This window comes from Zalophus californianus, chromosome 12, assembly GCF_009762305.2.
Source record: "Zalophus californianus isolate mZalCal1 chromosome 12, mZalCal1.pri.v2, whole genome shotgun sequence".
Lineage (NCBI taxonomy): Eukaryota > Metazoa > Chordata > Mammalia > Carnivora > Otariidae > Zalophus > Zalophus californianus.
In genome coordinates, this window is record NC_045606.1 from 78,125,628 (window position 1) to 78,148,274 (window position 22,647).

The following is a 22,647-nucleotide window of genomic DNA, read 5'->3' on the forward strand; positions in this document are numbered from 1 at the left end:
GTTCTAGATGATGCAAACAGTTGAGAATGGCTGTAATGTGATCAACAGCCCTCAAATGCAGGGTTCTTGATGCTCATGGCCTTTAGGACTTACAGAGGTTTCTGCCAATCTACTGTGAAGGACACACAGGCCTTTTACAGCAGGTTATTTTCTTGAAGGCATTAAGTTCTACGAAAATATAAAAAGCAGACTAAGAATTTAAAATGTCTACATGTAGTAAAGAATGCAGAGCAACACGGTGGAACTCAACTAAAAAGAAAAAGCTAGTGACTCCTTGTTTTTATATTTACTATACTCTCTGGCAAAACAAATTCTGACATATAATTTTGAATTCAGTCCACTCTGGACATTGAAATTAAATAAATTTTCGCATTTTAGTGGTCATCTCATCATTTATAAAAGTGCCTATCTATAAAACTAGGCTGGTACACAGCGCTGCTATAGTCTAGAAGTTACATCCATTCTGCATTGTTCCTAGTAGATGTATGTACAGATGTATCTATAAACACCAATTCGTGAATTTCAGGTGCACAGCTTATTTAAGTGCTTGAGGTAGAATAACACGCAGGTGTCAGCCCTTCATATTTCAAAGCTTGAAGATTAACCTCATACGCAATATGGTGACCTAACAGTTCTTCATTTGAAAGAAATCTGAAAAATAATCTCTGATACAGCCTAAGTGTGAGAATAACCCAGCGGGATTTCCACTTCTTCATTTCTTAATGAGTTTTTTGATAATGAGAGGTGACTTTGCCAGTCACTCTGGGCTCTATTATGGCTAATTTGACTCCACTTCACTCTCCTTGTTAATTATTAACACTAGCCTTTTTATCCTCATGAGACCACATTCCAATTTTTCTTTTTTCGATTTTTATGAGCCCATCTTTATGAAGGTGAAAGTCTTGGAGAATAGGTTTTCACTTAGTGTAGAGCCTGAACATTTATTATTCGTTTAGGCAGAGACTCTGTGACATTGATTATATAAGCACGGGTGTTCTTCAGGATGGCTTTAATGTGCTAGCAATGTGAAAAGGCTGTTAATTAAAGAAGAAGCATCGTGGTATTTTTCACTTGGGAATCTGTTCCCAAAAGAATGGTCATTTGCCACTTGCTAACATATCCACAGATTAAAAGGTGACTAGCTCCAAGGGTTTGCCTTTCAGTAGTGCTGAAAGAAATGATTTGTGCCATTTGCAGATGGCTTTCGTTTGTCAGAAGCGGTCACTTGCCATATCTATTATCGACAAGACAATTGTGGAAGATAGCATGCAAGGGGAGAATCTATTTGTACCAGCTTTACAGTCAGTCGCACAGCATCATTTAACTATCATGCTAATTGCTTCATTATGAAAACATTTATTTTCCCTCAATTTTAATACATCTCTTTCTCAAGACTGTTTCCTTAGATACCATTTAAAGTGATTACCCATTTAATTATCTTTTTAGTTGGGGGGAAGTGGATCAGGGTGGACGGAGGTAGGTTGGAGGGACAAGCAGGAGCCCAGTCTTTTCTGGACAGAAATGAAGGAGCCGGAGTTTGTTTTCATCATCAGTCCTGCTCTGGGAATCAGTGGGTGAGTCTGTGAGGGGCGGGAGATTGGTGACAGTTGCTAAAATTATGGTGCAGCTTGTACTCTTCCCTTGAGGAAACACCACATTTCATCTCCAAGGACTGGTTCTTAAGGCTAAGACTTTCCCTAATCATGCCCAACTCTAAGGGAAGATGCATGCCCCCCGCAGAATTTTCTTCTCCTTAAAATAAAAACTGAATTTGCTGTCCTGAATCTTTTCCCCCACTCATTAGTTTAGTCCCTGGCATTCTCATCATGGATGTTTCATAACGTACGTGAAAGGACAACATATACCATTCTCCGGTTTGTTCTGTACCCTTTAACCAACTCTCTTCCCCTGCCCCCACAACTCAAGGACCTTCTGAGAATTTTCTAAGGTAAAAATAAAACTTCAAGGAATTTCCTATCTTCCTTTAAAGAATGTATTATTCTATAAATGCCCCAGAATCTGCTTTTGTTAGTGCAGACCCAGACTGAACTGGAGACCACCAAGTGAGCACCCTGTTGGTGATCCCCATCAGCAAGATCCTGCCCAGGCACATCGCCTCTTAGGGATTTAGTTTCCTCAGCTGGAAAAATGAAGAGCTTTGTCAAAAATCCTGTCCACAGGGACACCTGGGTGGCTCAGTCGTTTAGCGTCTGCCTTTGGCTCAGGTCATGATCCCAGAGTCCTTGGATGGAGCCCTGCGTCGGGCTCCCTGCTCAGCAGGAAGCCCGCTTCTCCCTCTCCCACTCCCCCTGCTTGTGTTCCCTCTCTCGCTATGTCTCTGTCAAATAAATAAATAAAGTCCTTTAAAAAAAAAATCCTGTCCACTTTCCAAAAGATAAGCACCTATTTTAAAATATCAAAGCATCAAGATTTTAATAAAAGAAAGATGGTAAACAACCAGTGGAGACATCTGAATTATTCATTGAAAGACAAAACCCCAAACAACACAGTTACCAAGTTTTCAAGGCACAAATAAAGTAAAAATTCTAACTAATACCCCCAACTACTGGGAGATGTGTTAGTAATTTTTATTTTGGCCAAGCAGACATACGCATGCAACATTATCATAAATCACAACGATTTAAAATCTATATAATTAGTTGTGCAGCACATGTGAGGTAACAGCAAACACTGTTATTTAGCAAAATATTTCCCCTTCCAAGACTGGGACTTGCAGAGCAGTCTCTTTCTATTACTCCCGGCTAAAGTTGTAACTAATTAGAATTTGGGATGTAATGTTAATTGGGTCAATGTGGTAAAAGCTGTCATGCCATGGCAGTGATGTAAGGCTCTTTCTTTCTAGGCGGGATTAAAGGGAGACAAGTTTTATGTTTTCTTAAAGCTTTTCCAAAAGGTCAATATGGCGGCAGCGATACATTGACATTTAACATTTGGATTGCATTCAGTAAATCACCATCTGAATATTTCAGGAATTTAATAAAACAAGCACAGAATTATTAACAATGTTCTTCATTATTATCAAGAGCGATATTAATAGCAAAAAAAAAAAAAAAGGTATGTTTTACCAACTATTAAGATGCTCAGTGGTCTTGGCTTTGGATAGTAACTTGTGAGTTTGAGGTGAAAGTCACTATATTCTATTTCAATTCCCCAGACTCTCTTGTACTCCCGATACCAAAAGGAAATTACAGCACTGGGGAACTTTTCTATTTACCTCACTACATAGAGGAGCTGTTTTTCTCTGAAATAATTGATGTTTTCTCAAATCTGTTAATCATTGCCAAATCAAAGCCAAGATCTAGACTTACCCCAAAACTGACATTGCTCAAAAGAGATCAGTAATGCTTCCATGTTTTAACTGAATCATGTGTGACAAAACAACATACAACGATACACTATGCATTTAATAGAAGCCGATGTTACAGAAATGGCTTAAAACAGGAAAAGGAGCATGCAACTCTTTTGAATTAAATATTCGCCAAGTCTAGATAAAAATTAAATTTCTGTTGTTCTCATTTTAGTGGTTTTTTTCCCCCCACAGTTCCACAGAAAGTGGTTTATTGCTCTTAGAACAAAATAAGATGATTTCAGAACTTTGGTTAGTGAAGAAAAACTGTTAGAACTTGAAAACTTTTCTAATACATTGTTTTGTCAGTTGATGGAAGCAGGCACTTCAACACAGAAAACTTCCTGCTTGCAGCCGTGTGGAGCGCCCACTATCCAGCTCGAACAGCTAGGGGCTGAGAAGCGGGGCTTGGCGCGCAGCCCCTGTCACTGTCCCGAGCGTCAGGGCTGACCCCCCCCTTTTTTTTTAAGATTTTATTTATTTATTTGACAGAGAGAAACACAGCGAGAGAGGGAACACAAGCAGGGGGAGTGGGAGAGGGAGAAGCAGGCTTCCCACGGAGCAGGGAGCTCAATGTGGGGCTCAATCCCAGGACCCCAGGATCATGACCTGAGCCGAAGGCAGATGCCTAAAGACTGAGGCACCAGGGCTGACCTCCTTGCCCTGGCTCACACGGAGCTCCTTCTCCAACACCCGCTCCGGGCTCTTCCTCACCACCCCACCCCTGGCAATCCTGTGCAGAACTGCATTTAAGAGTGTTTGTTAGGTGTTGTCTATGGGGCATGCAGGAGGTCAGGCTACTATTGGGGCAATGCAGGCCAGCATCAGCTCATGGGAGCCTGGCACTATCCAAGGAGAGCCAGAGATTCCATGCCCAGTGCTACCACTTCACACCCTAGTCTGGCTGTGGGGTCAGCAGGCTTGCTATAGACCAAGTGGGGGCTCCCAGCAACTACAGATGTCTGAGGCAGGAAAACAAAGCTGCCAGTTCATGGCAGCCCTGACAATGATCCTTGGGGGCTGATCTTGGCCTCCAACCCTGGCTGAGGAGAAAAGGGAGCTCCCCCCAAACCCTCCCCCCCACAGAGCCCCATGAGAGACAAGCCCTGCATTTTAGCGTTCTTGTTGACATAACTCTCACAAATTTACACTTGCAATGCAAGAGCTCTTCTTAAAAATAAACATTAAAGGATGCTAATTCATTGGAGTTGCAGTAGAGGTTCCCCCCCCACCCAAATTTCTAAGAGGTCTACACTTGTTTTCTCCATAAATAAATTCTGATTTGTTGAATAAGTTAAATGATTCATCATCTTTACTGTTTGACTGTGAACATTAATAAATGCCCCATCTTTGAATAAACTCCTAAATAAATCTAAATATGGTCAATTATTGAATTTTCATGCAAATGGAGAAAGCAGTTAGAAATAAGCCTATGCTTATTTACTTTCAGTTAGGGACTTAATGCACAGTATATGTATTTATTTTTGGTCCAGGTTTATTGTCTTAAGATAATATTAAACCTGAGTTATAACTTCTTAGCAGAAAACAAATGATGCTAAAAGACTGGGAAAAGGAGAAGGTCATTTAAAGTCTTCTAGCTGGCAGGAGGGAATCAAAGTACAACTTAAAAGCTGGCTGGTCATCGTTTGCAGAATGCATGATTCACATACCGATAATTGAGTGTGGGGTTAGCAACTTTTGAGAGTAGACACTGGTTAAATCTGAAGTAGGAAATGGAGCTTAGTTCTTTGGCTTTCTAATAGGATCATTGGAAATGAAACTGGATAGGAGATGAAATTGGTTCAAAGAGTCAAGACTGAAATTTTCACAGACTAATATTTATTTTGTATCTACTATACATGAGATACTATGGTATTAATTCTCACCACCAGTGACACTGTAGGTACTAATATTTTCCTTCCTTTATAGATGAAGAACCTAAGGTCCACAGAGGTTGAGCTATTGTCAAAGGTCAAGGTGCAAGTGGCAGAGACACATGTGAATCTGTCTGGCATCAAAGTTCATGTTATTAATTACTAAAAATGATGCCTCTCTTACTCTGACAGAGGTTCTTAACCTGCTGTCCTAAATCTGATGTCCATGGGGAGGTTCTAATACTACACTACACAAAATTTCGTATTAGTGTGGACCCCCCCAACCCCCAGTAAAACAGTAGTAGTTTTATCAGAGATTCAAGGGATGAACAACAAAGAAAGGTAAGAAATAAGGAGTGATGAACAAAGCCAAAAGAAGTACTTTTTTAAAAAGCAAAGACAAACGTAAAGACATGGGTTTAAGTTTAAACCTAGAAGCACACAGCAGTGGTGCCGGGGAAGAGAGCAGTAAAAAGCTCTGGCGTTTTAAAATACAGCAAGTTTGAAACGTATCAAAGGGGGACCGAGTTCCTTGGCGAGTTGGAGCAGTATGAGCTGAAGACAGGGCAGGGGAAGGGCACCTCTCCCGGGGGTTTGGGTTACTCGGGTCACACTGTGAGCGCTGTGTTCTTCGCAGCACCACACTCCAGGGCAATCCTGAGAAATGGAGTGAGGTCTGGGCAGGGGAAGGTGATAAGCAGGGTAGTGGGCACAGAAACCCTACCATGTGAGGAAGAACTGAATGACCTGTCAGCAATGGCTCGGAGAAGAAAACACACAATAGTAGAAGCCTGTTCCATCCATTGAGCAGAACAAGTCAGAACCAGAGGGTAGGATGACACAGAGGTCACCTTGGTCTATAATGGGAAGAACTGTCTAGAATACGTACCTGGTGACGCTATGACCACTGCAAGTGTTAAAGCAAAGGATGTCAGCAGTAACCAAAGCTGGGTTGAAGGGAAATTTCAAGGAGAGTCATCATAGGAAAGGCCTAGGAATCTGTATGTTAAGAAATGTCCCTATAAAGTCCTGATGTAAAACTAGGTTTGTTCTGGCCGCTAGAAGACCATGCATCAGAAAATTCGTAAACGTTATTATTGTATTGGAAGGAAATGTCTCAGTAGAGGACCTTTACATTCTCTTAAATTTCTCAACACTGAGAGAACAACCCATACCATACAGCAATATTACACCATCATCTACGGAAGTGAATCCCTCTCAGGCAAACAATATTATCAGAATGCATAATAAAAATAGAAAATAGAAATAGAAACCTTAACAAAGCATGAATTCCCAGACTAATGACACATTTCTAAGATGTCTTTCAGAGACGTAAGTATTCTCCAGTGCTTTAGAAATGCTAACCTTTGAAGATTTTCTGATTCACAAGGTGCAAAGAGAAAGATGCCTATGTCAGCAGGAGGGGAGAAATAACAGGAACTTCCAGGGCCAGTGGAGCAAAGTGGGCATGTTACTGCTTTTCCCCAGAACCCGGCCTTAAAAACTCAGGGAGACTGAGCAAAAGAGATAACTATTGTTATCTATGTCAGTCTTGCTGAGTTAGTGCGAGAGCTCTGTAAATACACATTCACACGCACAACATTCTCTCCGTCCTCCCCATTTCATATACTAAAGAAAACGCAAGTGCTTACTGTCATTTCTGAGGAAATTATTGAGCAGTTGGAAAAGAGGAAAACTATCCCAGGAGTCTTGTGGTTGGGCCTCCAGTGCAGTATCCATATCTACTGTGAATAAAGCCCAAAATTTCTCTGCATGCTCTGCCAATAAATCAGGCCACCAGGCAAATGCCTGTAAAAGGATAAAGAAACAATGCAAAATTAGATTACTTCTTAGAAACACACACAAATATTGTGCCACCTGAAAACGTCACTGAAAATGACATTGTAGAATGTTGTAGAATAGGATACCACATTTTAAAATATTTCTACTCACAGAAAAAGATATTAGAAATACATAAAATATCATAGTAGTTATGCTTAAAATTATGAGATACTAAACTTCTTGTTTTATGTATTTTTCATCTGTTCTAAATTAAACATGTGTTTTTACAGTAAAACAATACATGTCATTTCGCATTTTAATTCTATTTTAGATTTCATATTTCATTTAATGCCAAGTTTGCCTACTTAAAATTTGTGTGTAAAATTTCTTCTTTCAAAAAATGCTACTTTTTATTTGTAGTACTTTTTAAAATAAATCTAAGGTCCAAAACTCAAATACACTTCCATAGTGTAGGGATAGAGAGGGATTTCCAGACCCTCCAATGTAAATTAGGTACTCTGGTAGGTAGGTAGTCTTAGCAAGTCTTACACAGTCTCTCTGATGCTCAGCATTTTAATTTCACAAGTCTTGGTATTGCATATATGACTACATATGTGAATATTTTAATTTCTGCCTCTTAAATTTAGGCTGTAAACACTACAAAGACAAGTCTGTATATGTTATTACTTTATACTCAGCTAGATATTTTCTAATTCCTTTTGGGTAATGGCAATAATCGTCTTAAAAAAACCTGTTTAGATGAATGAAAATAGTATTTACTTTTTAGAAAGTTCTTGAAAACAATGTGGTCTGATGATGGATCAGAGCTCCAACACCACGTGCCCATGGAACCTAGCAGCAAGCCCAACTTCCTGGGGTCCCTGCCAGCCAGCTGGCCCATAAACCCTACCAACCACAAAATTGCCAAATTGTTCCCTAAACTGTTAAGTAGATAAGCATGACTGTAATGAATGAATTTGGGTTTTGTAAAGAAAAATCAAATCCAAATCAGATAACTCATACTGAAATATAAAGTTTTAAGTGTCTTTTTCCCTCAGATCTATTTGATTTATATAAAGGAGCAAACTATAATATAGGAAATTGTATGATTTTAAATGTGGCATACATTTTAAAAGTTGGTCCAATTAATTAAAAATACCTTTAACAGAGAGCCAAGTTTCCTAAGAAATCCATATTTAGATAAATAGGAGAAGACATTTACAGTCAGCCAGAGCCTTTGCTGGGACTAATGTCAACAAAAAATTTAACATGGCGGTCTTGTATTTTAAGCTTGAGCTTTTGGGGATACATTCTCAGGTCTTCTTTAATGAGCAAACTGCAAACAGAACTGCCATTATATGGTAATGGGAGTTAAAGAATGTAGAGTTCTCGTGTAAAGATTAGAACATACTTTTCTCTTAGTCCTTCAAGGACAGACTTTCAAAATGTTTGATTCTACTAATCCCATCCTACAGTGAAGAGATTGATTACTCTTCACTTTATAAATGTGGCTGGGCTATGTGAGATCTGATATCAACTGATCAAGATGTGAGTTTCAGTTAAGGATGAAAACTGTCTCAATTCAACCTTTATTACCCTCATCATGAGTATGCAGAGTGTTAACAAAAGCTTTTTTTTTTTAATCATAAAAGGGAAAAGTATTAATAAGGACTATTATCAGAACAATTTGTTAATGGATACACAATACTGAAGAAGTAAATTCTCATATGAATAACATAATGTGTGTGGGGGGGCAGTAAAAGTGTGTTTTTGTATGTGATTAAATTTAAGTTGTTACCACTTTAAAATAGTGTTAAAAGGTCTGGAGTCCAGTTAAAAGGTAAATCCTTGCCTAAGAATAGTTACTTTAAGTGTAAATGTAAATTAAACTCCCCAATCAAGAGACACAGACTGAATAAATGAATAAAACAACAAGATCCAACTATATGCTTATGAGAGACTTTAGATTGAAGGACACACATAGGCTGAAAATGAAGGAATGGCAAAAGATATTCCATATAAATGGTAACCAAAAGAGAGCAGGGGTGCATATACTAACATCCAACAAAACAGACTTTAAGTCAAAAACTGCCATAAGAGAAAAAGCAGGTCACTACATAATGATAAAGGGTCAATTTTCCAGCCAGATAAAACAATATATATGCACACCACCTCAAAGCACATAAATATATAAAATAAACATTGACAGATCTGAAAGGAGAACTAGAAAGCAATACAATTACAAGAGGAGACTTCAATAGTACACTTTCAATAATGAACAGATCTCATCTGGATGGAAAATTAATAAGGAAAAAGCAGACTTGAATAACACTATAGACCAAATGGATCTAACTGACAGATATAGAACATTCCACCCAGCAGCTGCAGACTGCACATTCTTCTCAAGCACACACAGAACAATACCGAGGATAGATCACATGCTAAGTCACAAAAAACTTAACTTTTGAAATCATCCCAAGTGTCTTTTCCAATAGCAGTGGAATGAGATTAAAAATCAGTAACAAAAGGAAAACAGAAAAATTCACAAATACATGGAGATAAACAAGACACTCTTAAAAGACTACTGGGTGAAAGAAGAAACTTAAGGGAAACAGAAGATATCTTGAGACAAACAAAAATGAAAGCACAACATATCAAAATTTATGGGATGCAGTAAAAGCAGGACTAAGAAGGAAGTTTATAGCAATAAACACCTATATTAAAAAAGAAGAAAGATCTCAAACTACCACGTCATGTCACACCTCAAGAAACTAGAAAAAGAACCAACTTAGTCTGACATTAGGAAAAGAAAGAAAATAAGATTAGAACTTAAATGAAATAGAGACTATAAAACAATAGATCAATGAAACTAAGAATTAAGGTTCTTAAAAATAAACAATATCAACAAAACTTCTGACTAAAAAAAAAGAAAATGCAAATAAATAAAATCATAAATGAAAGAGAGGACATCACAACCAATGCCACAGGAATAAAAAAGATAAGGGACCATTAACCAATGAATATGAATATTGACACGAAATGCACAGACAACAAAAGCAAAAATACATAAAAAGGACTACAACAAACTAAAAAGCTTCTGCATGGCAAGGGAAATCATCAACAAAATGAAAAGTCAACTTATGGAATGGGAGAAAATATTTGCAAAAAGTTCGTTTAATAAAGGGTTAATATCCAAAGTGTACAAAAAACTCCTACAACTCAATAGCATGAGAACCCCAAATAACCTGAATAAAAGATGGGCAAAGACCTGAATGGACATTTCTCTGAAGAAGCCTAACAAATGGCTAACAGCTATACGCAAAAGGTCCTCAACATTATTAATCATAATTTGATTTTCCAATGCAAATCAAAACCACAACGAGCTATCATCTCACACCTAATTAGGATGGCTATTATAAACAAACAAACAAACAAAAAAACAAAACCAAACCCAAAAGGTAAGTTTTATTGAAGATGTAGAGAAAAGAGAAGTCTTGTATACTGTTGGTGAGAATGTAAACTGCTACAGCCACTATGGTAAACAGTATGGAGGTTTCTCAAAAAATTAAAAACAGAAGTATCATATGATCCAGCAATCCCACTTCTGAGTTTACATCTGAAGGAGTTGAAATCAGAACCTTAAAGAGATATCTGCATTGCAGCATTATTCACAATAACTAAGACATGGAAGCAACCTAAATATCCATCAACAGATGAATGGATAAAGAAAATATGACATTTATATATAATGGAATATTTTTCAGCCTTAAAAAAGAAGAAGGAAATCATGCCATTTGCAACAACATGGTTAAGCCTAGAGGATGTTATGCTGAGTGAAATACTCCAGACACAAAAGGACAAACACTACATGACCTCACTTAAATGAGGAACCTAAAACAGTCAAATCCCTAGGAGCAGAGAGGTGGTTTCAGAGGGCTGCATGCCTGGGAGGAGTGTGAAACAGGGATGTATTAGTGAAAGGGCACAATGATTTGGTTATACGAGACAAACAAGTCTTAGAGATCTACTGTACAGTATAGGGCCTATAGTTAACAGCATTTTGCTTAGAGGCTACATCTTCTGTTAAGTGCTCTTATCACACTCACACAAAAAAGTAACATGGATTTCTCTGGCTGTTCCATCTCAGTTTTGTTTTAATTTGCATTTCTCTAATTATGAATGAGTTTGAACACATTTTTCGTATGTATAAGGGCTCTATACTGTTTTTAGTGAATTATTTTTTCAGGTCTTTTCCCCCCTTAACATTTTTTTATTATTATTAAGTAAACTCTACACCCAACATGGGGCTTGAACTCACGACCCCAAGATCAAGAGCCACATGCTCTACGGACTGAGCCAGTTAGGTGCCCCCTTCCTCTCCTTTTAAAATTTATCTTTTGCTGGTGTTAAAACTTTTTAACCAAGTAACTACAAAACATTCACATTTCTGTGATATAGAAATTTATATTATTCTTCCAATCAAAATTAATCACTTAAAAAAGGATTCATCATAGTATAGCCAGAGAAGTCAACATTTACTTTCAAGAACTTTCTAAGAGATACATGGTTGTAAAACTTCATTTAATTTCTTCAAATGTAAATTACACTAAAACCACACAACAGTCAAGACACAAAACAAAAAGGATTATAAAATATCAACACATTGGGTATTTTTTTTTAAGATTTTATTTATTTGAGAGAGAGAAAGAGAGAGCTCAAGTGGGGGAGGGGCAGAGGGAGAAACCCTGCTGAGCTTGGAGCCTGATGTGGAGCAGGACATGGGGCTGGACACGGGGCTGGATGCGAGGCTCCATTCCAGGACCCCGGTACCATGACCTGAGCCAAAGCTTAACCAACTGAGCCATCTAGTCACCCCATCAGATTGGGTATTTTCTTAAAAACTTGTATCACAAGAATAATGTTCAATATATTAATAAAAAACATCCCCATGTGATGAATTAATGGATGGCAATATAAGAAAATGTTGCCTACAGGAAGAATACAAACAGACTTTAGAGTTAGGGACATTTAATGCCCAGCTCAATGTTTAGGACTTCAATTTTGCTGCTACAAATATATAAATGTGAAAAACTATTGGAAATGGTATGCGCTATGTCATGAGCTATTGCTCTTTCAAAATACTATCTTTGAATCCTTAACTATCTACCAAAATGGGTATATGACAAGTAATATAAAAGTAAACAAATAAAACAGTGTAATTTCATTACATATGTCTTGCTCTTGTCTTTTAGAGCTGCAGCGGTGACTGACCTGACATACTAGGTCAAGCAGGAGAGAAACTCTAGTAAAAATGTGGCACGGGGCACCTGGGTAGTTCAGGCAGTAAGCGTCCGACTCTTGATTTCAGCTCAGGTCATGATTGCAGGGTTGTAGGGCTGAGACCCATGTTGGATTCCATGCTGAGCATGGAGCCTGCTTAAGCTTCTCTCTTTCATTCTCCCTCTGCCCCTCCCTGCTCGTGCTCTCTCTTAAAAAAAAAAAAAAAAAAAAAAGAAATGCAGTAATGCAAAGTAAGACAGTTTCAAAGTCTCACTTGTAGCTCATAACCAATGTTTTTTCAAAAGATTAAATTTAGGAAAATAGGGGCACCTGGCTGGCTCAGTTGGTTAGGCTACTGCCTTCGGCTCAGGTCATGATCCTGGAGTCCCAGGCTCGAGTCCTGCATTGGGCTCCCCACTCAGCAGAGAGTCTGCTTCTCCCTTAGACCCTCTCCCCTCTCATGCTCTTATTCTCTCTCAAATAAATAAATAAAATCTAATAAATAAATAAATATAAAATAAAATAAAGAAAATAACAATCATGTTAGGTCAGGCTTGTTTCAAGACTTGGAAAAATTTCCATAGCTCTTTTTAAAGTGAACTTGGAAGATAAAGCCACAGTGGGGAATGAAATAAAATGGAAGAGAATTTTCTTAAAAAAAAAAAAAAAAAAAATAGCTTCAGGATGGCAAGAGTTTGCCATCAACTCAAAATTGTCATTATGCTTTACAGAAGTATATATATCTGTGTGTCAAATTTGTATTCCTGATGAATGCGAGCCAATCTGTGATGAATGCTTATTGTTCTCCTAAAGATGACTAGAGAGAGCTTTGAGCAATCACAGTCTTTGAAAAGAAAAAGCAAGGGTCACAGGCTGTTACCTTGAGAACACAGGGTGGATTCTACACCTATCCCCTCATCTTGTTTGCCATCCTCCTGGGTGGCAGTCATCTCACCCTGGACCCTGTGAGTAAGAGGAGAGGCTGTATCATGTCCTCCCTTGAGGACCACTTCATGGAGATGGTAGAGGCCCCAGAGCATCAGGGTCTCCACCAGAAACGCAGCCATCTGCAGGGCACCAATCAAGTCATGATTATCTGGGTTAAAATTATCCTGGCTCTAATGCTAAGCCACTAACTAGTGTAAATGAGATGGCAGAGGCAGAAGGCGATGTTTAATTTGATTAAGAGGAAAATACAAAACTTGATTATAATCCTTTAGCCAAACCACTTCTACCAAAGTTCTAACAATAAAAAATATCTCATACAGTGACAACAATATACGTGGCAAGGTGACAATACTTTGAAAGCTGTGTTTGTTTTCTGAATGTCATTGGAAACAGCGGCAGCTAAGAAGGCACCCTGAAACTGGAAGTGAGTACTGAGCTTCTGCACTTAGTGGGGAGACTTGAGTGCTCCTGGGCAAATCCGTTCCCTGGGTGGACTTCCATTTCCTCATCTGCAAACTGGCAATAATAATACTTGTCCTAACCTCCCCTCGGGTTGCTGTGAAAATTCAATGCTTATGAAAATCTCTTGATCTACAAAAGTAAAAAAAAACAAAAAAAACAAAACTAATCATTATCAGTAATTACAGAAATGAGCTGAAATTCATACAGATCTTATAATGTGAGTTTAGATGTTTTGCATGCCAAGTATTGTTCTAAAGGCTTTTTATATGTTATATTATTTAACCCTCCAAACAATCCATCCAGAAAGGTAGATGCTATAATTATCCTTATTTTCTATGGTAGCAAACTCAGAGAGATTAAATGACTTGCCCAAAGTCAAATAGTTGGCAGGTGACAGAACAATAATTTGAATCCAGGTTGGTTGGAGGTCAGAGATCCAGCTTTTACACATGTAGACTCTTAATTAACTATATATAGCACATTACCTGTCCATCCATCTGTATATCTATCATGTTTTGCAGATCAGACCACTGTTAATGTCCTGATTTTTTTCTTGCAAGAGCACCTATTAATATCTTATTTCTTTATATCTTTTCTAATTTCTTTGAGGGAAGAGGCTTTTCATTACTTTTACCCTCACCATATAGTTAAAATTTATAATTTACAACCACAAAAAAGAGGATGGCTGCATAAATGAGCAAAAACAGTGAATCTGAGTTTGGGATGCTGTATGCGCTCATTTTTTTCCCCAGGAAAAGATCAGTTTGCAATCCTGTATTTTGTAGATGATCCTGAAAGCTCAGGAGATAGTCTAGTGTCTAGGACAACCCCCAGCCCCAACATACACACACACACACACCAGGCAATGTAACACTGACGGGCCATATTCTAGAAACATGTAAGCTCTTTTGAGGGGCCAGTAGACTAGAGGGTGACACCTAAACCACCGTCAGACTAACCATAAGTTTTTTACAACTCTTTCAATTCAACAAAATCTCTCCCTAGTTGGGTTCATACAGGAATATAAATATTGAAGTAACCGACTGTGATGATAAACTGAAAATACTTCAAAGCGTATGTCAGAGTAAAACACTACCCCTATTGTTATATATTATTGTATATATTATAGTATTAAAAATTACAAAATAATTAACAAACATTTTTGGTAGGATACTTATGCCCATGGAAGCTCATTTGAGAGTCACTGCTGCCAATGGAATTTTGCCTGTATAACTCTACCATCTCTAAACCACCTGCTGATCATCTTCTTCCATACTGAGGGACATTTGTTGGACCAGAGGCTAATCTAACCCTAAACCTAAAACCACCCTAAAAAATGTTGGTTTATCTCACTGGCTATCCAGATATAAATGCTATGTAATTAATACAATCCAATTGTTGAGATTACTGTAATTTAGTAGTAGGTAGTAAACAGATCTTGTTCGTGAACGAATAACCAGACTTTAAGATGTTCTTTAGATGTGCACACTAGTGAGAAGAGCAAGGTCACAAAGAAGCAAAAGCAAAACAAATGGGAAAAAATATCAAATACCCTTTCTCTTCATGTTAGAATCCATCCAGAAACATAATTTGGTTCAGATACTGATGTTCATGTGTGTGAGCATATGTGCAAATATGTGTGCCCACACTGAACTCCTTTCCTGTCCTACCTCTGTTGCTGGAGGAGCCTGACGCACAGGCAGCTGAAGTGATAGATGAATCAGCTATGTGCAGTGAACTGAGAGGTCTATGCTGCAAATACCAAATTACTGCCAAACATCCTTTTTGCTTACACTGTCACCGACATGGTGGACAATATTACATTTAGACTATTTTAGGGACCTTAAAACAAGACTCTGCTGTAATAATACCCAACAAAGTAGCAACTTGAGCTGTGTTTGTATGATCCTGTTTCTTCCTTTGGCCCCTCTCCTGATATTTTCAGGACTCCATCCCCTTAGGCAGGGTCCTAGGATACACCAGTCAGCAAGGAAAGGAAGAGAATGAATGGAAAGGGACATCTCCAGGATTGCACCATAACTCTGTGTTTACATCCCTGCTATGATGCCCGGTATGAAACTTGGCAGCAGAACCAGGGTCGGACAACCATTGCACCCCTCTATTGAAAGAGAAATAACAATGTGGTTCACTGCAAAACGCCCAGGTCTGGAGTCCTGTCACTTACCACCTGTGCACATGTGGCAAGTTGCTCAACCTTTCTGGGACCTTTTCTTATCAGTCAAATGGTGTTATGTGGAGACGTTGTGCTGGTGAGAGCCCAAGGCTTTCTCATCAGCATCTGGGACGTCCCGCCACTGACAAAGTGAGGGGCTTTGGATGGACAGTACAAAGATTGGTTTGCCTAAGTTTCTGGTCAGGCACAGTCTACTCTGGAATGTGGACACAGCCTTAAGGATTTTCTGGAAAGAATCTTAAAGCTATCTTTTAAAAGAGAAAACAAATCAGAAAAAAGCCTGAGAGAAGAGGTTGAGAGGCCATCCAAGAGAAGGGAGGACTGTCTTGTAAGCCAGTCACTGTCAAAAATGTGAAGGACACAAAAACTGCTTGATTGGGAAACTGCTAGATCAAAACAACCTCTTAGCCCTGAGAGTAAACTGCCACTGTGAGAGGGGTAGAATGAGAGTAAGAGAAGCCTGCACAGGAGCCAAAGGGAGGGCTCTGGGAGGTAGATGGACTGACCTCTAAGGGAGCCGAGCCAGGTACTTGCTCATGGAGTACAGAGACCCCAGCTTGAACATCCAGCAGAATAAAGATCAGTGAAGAGTTCAGTCTCCTAATTCACTCTGGAAATGACTTTAGAATCAGACCAATTCACTCCCCAGTATTGTTCAGAGAAAAAGTTGGATCTTCTGATTAAAAAAAGAAAAGGGCAGGGCATGTGGCTGGCTCAGTCAGTAGAGCATGTGACTCTTGATTTCGGGGTTGTAAATTTGGGTGTAGAGATCACTTAAAAAATAAAACAAAAATCTTAAAAAAAAGAAAAAGGCAAAAAAAAGAGGAGATAAAACCTAATTATCAAAATCCTTTCAGCTGGCCTTAATTGTGCATGCAATTATTAATAAGAGGCATTTACCAAAACACTACAACTGTAAGCCCATTCCAAGAAACAGTCTTTAATTGGAAGGAGAACTAGGTTGGCTTTAAAATTAACTATAATCAAAGTGGGTTCTATCTTACCTTCACTAAGAGAGTTATTCCATGCTAGAAAAATAGTGGAAACAGTTTTACTCACCTCTCTTCCCTGATGGATTCCAAGAATTTGGAAGCATTGGGGAATGGAAAATGCCATAGTGTTACAAAGCATTTTTAAAAAGAGGTCATTATACTGGTTCTATATTTCAGCATATAGTAGAATGATATTTATGAGTTATGATTTTTCTCTGTTCAATAAAGTCAACCATATTTTTATGGATTAGAAAATATTATTTACATTTTAATTGTGTTGGGATACATTATCTTTAATAAGCATTTAGTGATTGCATGGAATAGACAACATTTAATAATTGTATTTAAAAGACAGGAAAGTAATTATTTTCCTTATGAGGGCAGGAAAATTAAATAGTATTTCTGTGAAATGTATGGGAATATTAGATGTACCTGTTTAGGTGAAATATACTGCAATTGAATATCCAATCAGAAATAGTTTTTAATTAAAAAGATGTAATACTCTGATGATAATGCCTTTTAACAAAAGACAAAGACAACACATACATATATTTTATCATATAATCATTTTCATCATAACATAGCAGTAGTACCAGCTTAGAAAAGATCCTCATGGGGATTCATTTCAAATTACTGAAGCAGCTGTTTCTTCAGTTTAAAATACAACATCCATAACAAGTTCACACATGACAGATGCAAGGTAAAAACTAGATTCCATAGTGTGAGCTAAAAGCAGATGTTTTGAATGATCATATTTATAACTAGATACAATAAATCTTAGTTACCTATAGTAAGGTTTCATGAACACTCTTTTAAGAATTTGCTTACAATGTACTTCCTATAGTTTCTTATATTTTTGAGAACTTGGCTTCATTACAAATAAATATTCTATAAATTCTTAAGTATCTGGGCTTTCAAAAAAATTCTTGCCCATTTCATGTGCTTCTTCAGGAAAAAAAAGTACTGTTAGAGCACTGAAATTTGTTATATTTATTTAATTCCATATATTTTCCCCACCCAATTCATTCCAATCCTAGCTATGTGCTGCCAAAGCAAGCACTCCCCACCAAAGTCCTAAAACTTTTTTTTTTTTTTTTAATAAACTCATGATTATTAGAAAGAGTTTTAGATGGGGCGCCTGGGTGGCTCAGCCATTAAGCGTCTGCCTTCAGCTCAGGTCATGATCCCAGGGTCCTGGGATTGAGCCCCGCATCGGGCTCCCTGCTCCGTGGGAAGCCTGCTTCTCCCACGCCCCCCTGCTTGTGCTCACTCTCTGTGTCTCTGTCAAATAAATAAATAAAATCTTAAAAAAGAAAGAAAGAAAGAAAGAGTTTTAGAAGGACTATTAGAAAGACTTGTAAGTCTTAGAATAAGCAGTTGGCCTGGTGAAATACTACTCTATAGGGTGAATGTTAATATATAATTAAAACTTTAGAAAACTATATAAAAAATGCAGGCTTATTGAAAATTTAAAGAAAAGTTTGATGGTAAGAATAAAAGACTAGTTCTCAGTCATACAGTTATGAATGTCTTCTATTTGATTTTGTTATAGTTGATCGCAACTTTTCCTTTTGCACACTGATTTACATTTCTAAAAGTAAAGCAATCATGGCATGAGGGGGGGAGAAGCAAGCAATCTGACATCATGAGATGGGGTTTGTGCTCGAGCTTTGCTTCTTACTACTTGTACATCTTTGGCAGATCCCATAAGCTCTCCCATGTTCCGTGACTACTGTCAGGAATAGATAATAAATCATATATATAGACAACCCCTTTGTAACATATAGTAATTGCGTATCCAGGAAATGCACATATGTTTCTCAGTTTTTTACAGGTAAATGGCCAGATGCCTATCAAAGTATATGGGCAGGCCCCTTCTTCAGTGCTCTTCCCACTATGGCAAAGCTATTACATGGAGCTCTATAGGACAGTTAAAGGAAGTCATCACCTCTGCATGATGCTCTTCATTCTGCTGTAAGACTTCTATGCAGAGCTCCTGCTAGATGAAGAACCTCTTCCAGCTTTCTAGCAGGAGGTGCCTGGTTCATGGTCTCTATGTTAAAAGAAATCATAATAATGTTACCTTGAAAATGAAAAGCCAAACATATTCCAATTTGCAATGAGGAGACCAGGGTTGTTGAAATAGAATAGAAAGCACAGTTTTGAGAAATAAGAGATGCAAACAATACAAATAAATACATTCTTTAAAAAAAAAACAAAACAGTTCATCAGATTGCAGCAAACATTTCACCCACAAAGCAATTACAGGGAACTGCAAGTGTTGTGCCATTTAATATATAAGAACTAACAGATGCATCAGCACATTAGATGCTCAACTTCTGCAACAAACAAGTTATAGTCCTCCTCAAGGTCAGAAACACAAAGAGAGCAGATACCACAGTCTTTTCCTTCTCTCTGTATTGTATTACCAATACAATACCATTCTTACCAGATGAGTCATTCCTGACATTAGCAAAAACTATTCTTTTTTGTTGCTACTTAAATTCTCAGCCTGAAATGTTCTATATAGTTTATGTTGATCTTAAAATTCAAGAAGTAAAAAGTCACTTAAAAACACTCTGACAGCCTTCGATGAACTGATTTCCTCCCCTCCTTCCCTACCCACCATTATGTCACCCTCTCCCCTCCTCTAACTGGAGAGGGGAGGGGAGGCATTCTTTAAAGCTGAAGGCTCTTTCAGCATCAAGGCAAACTGGTATAAAAAGGCCAGGCCACAATGAGATTAAGTGCAGCTACCTGAAATTCAGCAACAGAGAAGGAAAAGCAGTTGATTTTAGAGATAAAACAAACTGGCAGACATTAGAGGTGCCCTGTGTAATGAAACCGTTTCAAAACTGAATGTGAAGAACAGAGTTTGCAAAAAGGACACTGAAGATAAACACTGTCTTATATTCATGGACCCTCTCTTTGTCCCAGGAAGGAGGTTGTAAGGAAGGGAAATAAAATTTTCAGAAAAGAGCTTTTTTCTGTGGAACCTAAGGAGCTCTGTTTTTTGGCAATGGACCTTTTCCTTCAACTTCTTCCTAAAACTTCAGCCTTAAATCTGGAGGCTACTCTTCCAATTTGCTTGTTTCCAAGGAATATATACAATGATGGAGTGAAACATTGCTTATGGCTGGTGCTTGTTCATTAAACATTTACTGTAAGTTTACTATAGGTCACAGTGTGATAAACACAGAGGGTTTCCAGCCCCCAACCCAGCACTCATCCTCCCAAACTTCCCTGCAGGATGAAAAGCCACTGCTTGTCTGCGACAGGGATCAAGAGCAGAAAACCAATTTGCCAAACACCCACGTAATTGAGTGTACCTACAATGTTCTTAACTGTGAGAAGTAGGAGGAGGTATAAGCCATGCCCCTGATCTTAAACAACTCAGACTCCAAAAATCACTACTGAAAGGATCCTTAGATGTCAACTATCCAATCTTCCATCTGTTTCATGATCACTTCAACATCCTCAAAAGAGAGTGAGGTCAAGGAGGCTCATGACTCTGCAAGACAGTCTACTCCATTTTGGGGCAGCTCTAACTACTGAAGTCTGGTGAGAGAACACAAGATCTTTAAGAAAAGTTTGGAAACAGTGTAGAGCAAACATAGCAGTAATGTAGGAGACGTGAGAGAGGGTGGGTTTCGGTGGGAGGAATCAGCAGGAAGGTAAGTAGGACCGGAAGCAGGTCATAAAGGAATAACAAATGACCTGGGTAAGTAGAGGATGGGTTTTTGGAAAGGACTGTGTGACAGAGATGTGGTGCACTTCAGAGGAAGGTGATGATGATGATGATTACAAATGTTATTACCATTTACTGAGAGCCAATTAATGTGTCAGGCACAGCCCCAGGCACTTTCCATGCATCATCACACACACTAATTTCCCCAACAGCTTTAAGTTGCTTGGTTATTTGTCCATATAACTTACAGATAAGGAAACAAGCTTGGAGAGATCAAGTGCAACAGCTAGCAAGTGGAGAAGGTGAGACCTGAGCTTAATGTGGGCTCTTACCATCTCTGCCCTGCCCTTGCCTGGCTGGAGTACAAACATGCTGGAGAATAATGGGTGATGAGCCTGAGGTCAGATTGTGGCAGGCTTTAAGTAAGATAATAAGCATAACTAGATAACCAAGTCCTATGTATAACTGAGAGCAAGTGTTTCTTTGCAAGGCTTCAGATTAAATTAATTTTAGGAAAATGTATTTGTGGTTGTGTAGGAAAAAGGATTGGTGAGGTTGTGCAACCTAGGTCAGGTCTAGTAAAATAGAGAACTATGGGAAGATGGTAATGGGAACAGAATAGGAAGGTGCAGGGATGCTCTGAAGAATTTGCAAGCCCTTGTGAGTAACTAGAAATTGCAGGCCATAGAGGAGAATGACCCTGAGGTTGGGAGACTGTGTGGCTCAGGGAATGAGGGTGCACAGTTGATGAAACTAGGGAATGGGTCTTCAGTGGGACATTCCATTTTTTTAGGACTAATATCCATATATGTATTAATTATTCTAAACTAAAAAGATAAGCATTGCAAAATCTGCACACACAGGGAGTTAAGATATTTGGATTCTCTGCCTAGAAAACTCCTACTCATCATTGAAGATACAACTTGAATGTTACCTTAAATGTGGGACCTTCTCAAAGTTCTGGGGCTGAATGAATTGCTCCTCTCTCTGGGCTCCCCTCTTATGGGCTTGTGAGCCTATTACTCGACTGTGCCCAAATCAAAGTCAGAAACTGGGTCTCATTATCTTGTGCTCTCAGTATCACAGGTACCTAATGAATGTTTACTGACAATGCAAGAACACAATTTTTTGGGAAAAAGTGTGTTAAAAGTAAAATCAGTACCCAAATTATTTCAATTAACTTGTCTGCGACTGCAAAGAGCTCTTGTCACTAACATGCGCCAAAGGTGGACTAGTCAGCAAGTCCACAAATGAAATGCAGTTGCAGTCTGAGAACAATGCTCAAAAAACTGATGAAGGCTGTATTCTTAAAGTGTAAGAGAATGACTTCTTTGTAAGAGTTCTCGGGGTGCCTGGGTGGCTCCATCGTTGGGCATCTGCCTTTGGCTCAGGTCATGATCCCAGGATCCTGGGATCGAGCCCCACATCGGGCTCCCTGCTCCGCGGGAAGCCTGCTTCTCCCTCTCCCACTCCCCCTGCTTGTGTTCCCTCTCTCGCTGTGCCTCTCTCTGTCAGGTAGATATAATTAAAAAAAAAAAAAAAAAAAAGAGTTCTCAAAATAATTTTTAATTCTCAAGAGCATATCACTTATATTTCACTTATATTCCTTAATTTTTCCATCTTTAGATTCAAAGTGGTGAATTAAATTGAGAATTCTTGACCCAAGGGACTTAGAGATTAGGAATAGGTTTTAGGGTGTATCCTTAAAATTATATGCTAATTTCTGTGTAGAGAGGCATTTGGGGGCAAGAAGGATCATAACTCTCACATTCTCAAAGTGGTCATAAGCCAAACAAATGCTAGGAAGTCACTGAACCTTATAATCTCTACAATTCTTTCTAGCTAATAAATTCTATGCTTCCTATAAATATAAATGTTGTGCTTTCTTGACATTGGATTATATTGCTTAAACATATTTCTATGTTTAGATCATGTGTTTTTCATAAGGAAATAGAAAGACAACAATATTTGTTTTTATCACAAAAGAAATTATTTTTCCTACCAACTTTAGTTACATTATTTACTGAATCCTTACAACCATTCTGCAAGTTAGATAATTA

The 22,647-nt window shown here is 38.3% G+C and overlaps 1 protein-coding gene and 1 non-coding gene across 2 annotated transcripts in view; both read right to left on the bottom strand.

The window, feature by feature from the left end:
- CADPS2 (calcium dependent secretion activator 2) overlaps positions 1 to 22,647 on the bottom strand; it is a 509,442-nt gene that overhangs the window by 68,771 nt on the left and 418,024 nt on the right. Inside the window, 4 exon segments of the mRNA XM_027573409.2 lie at positions 6,894 to 7,050; positions 16,967 to 16,975; positions 18,848 to 18,895; positions 18,897 to 18,952. Of these exon segments, the coding sequence (XP_027429210.1) occupies positions 6,894 to 7,050; positions 16,967 to 16,975; positions 18,848 to 18,895; positions 18,897 to 18,952 (270 nt within the window).
- Positions 4,324 to 4,473, bottom strand: LOC113912098. The gene has a single exon (XR_003516718.1).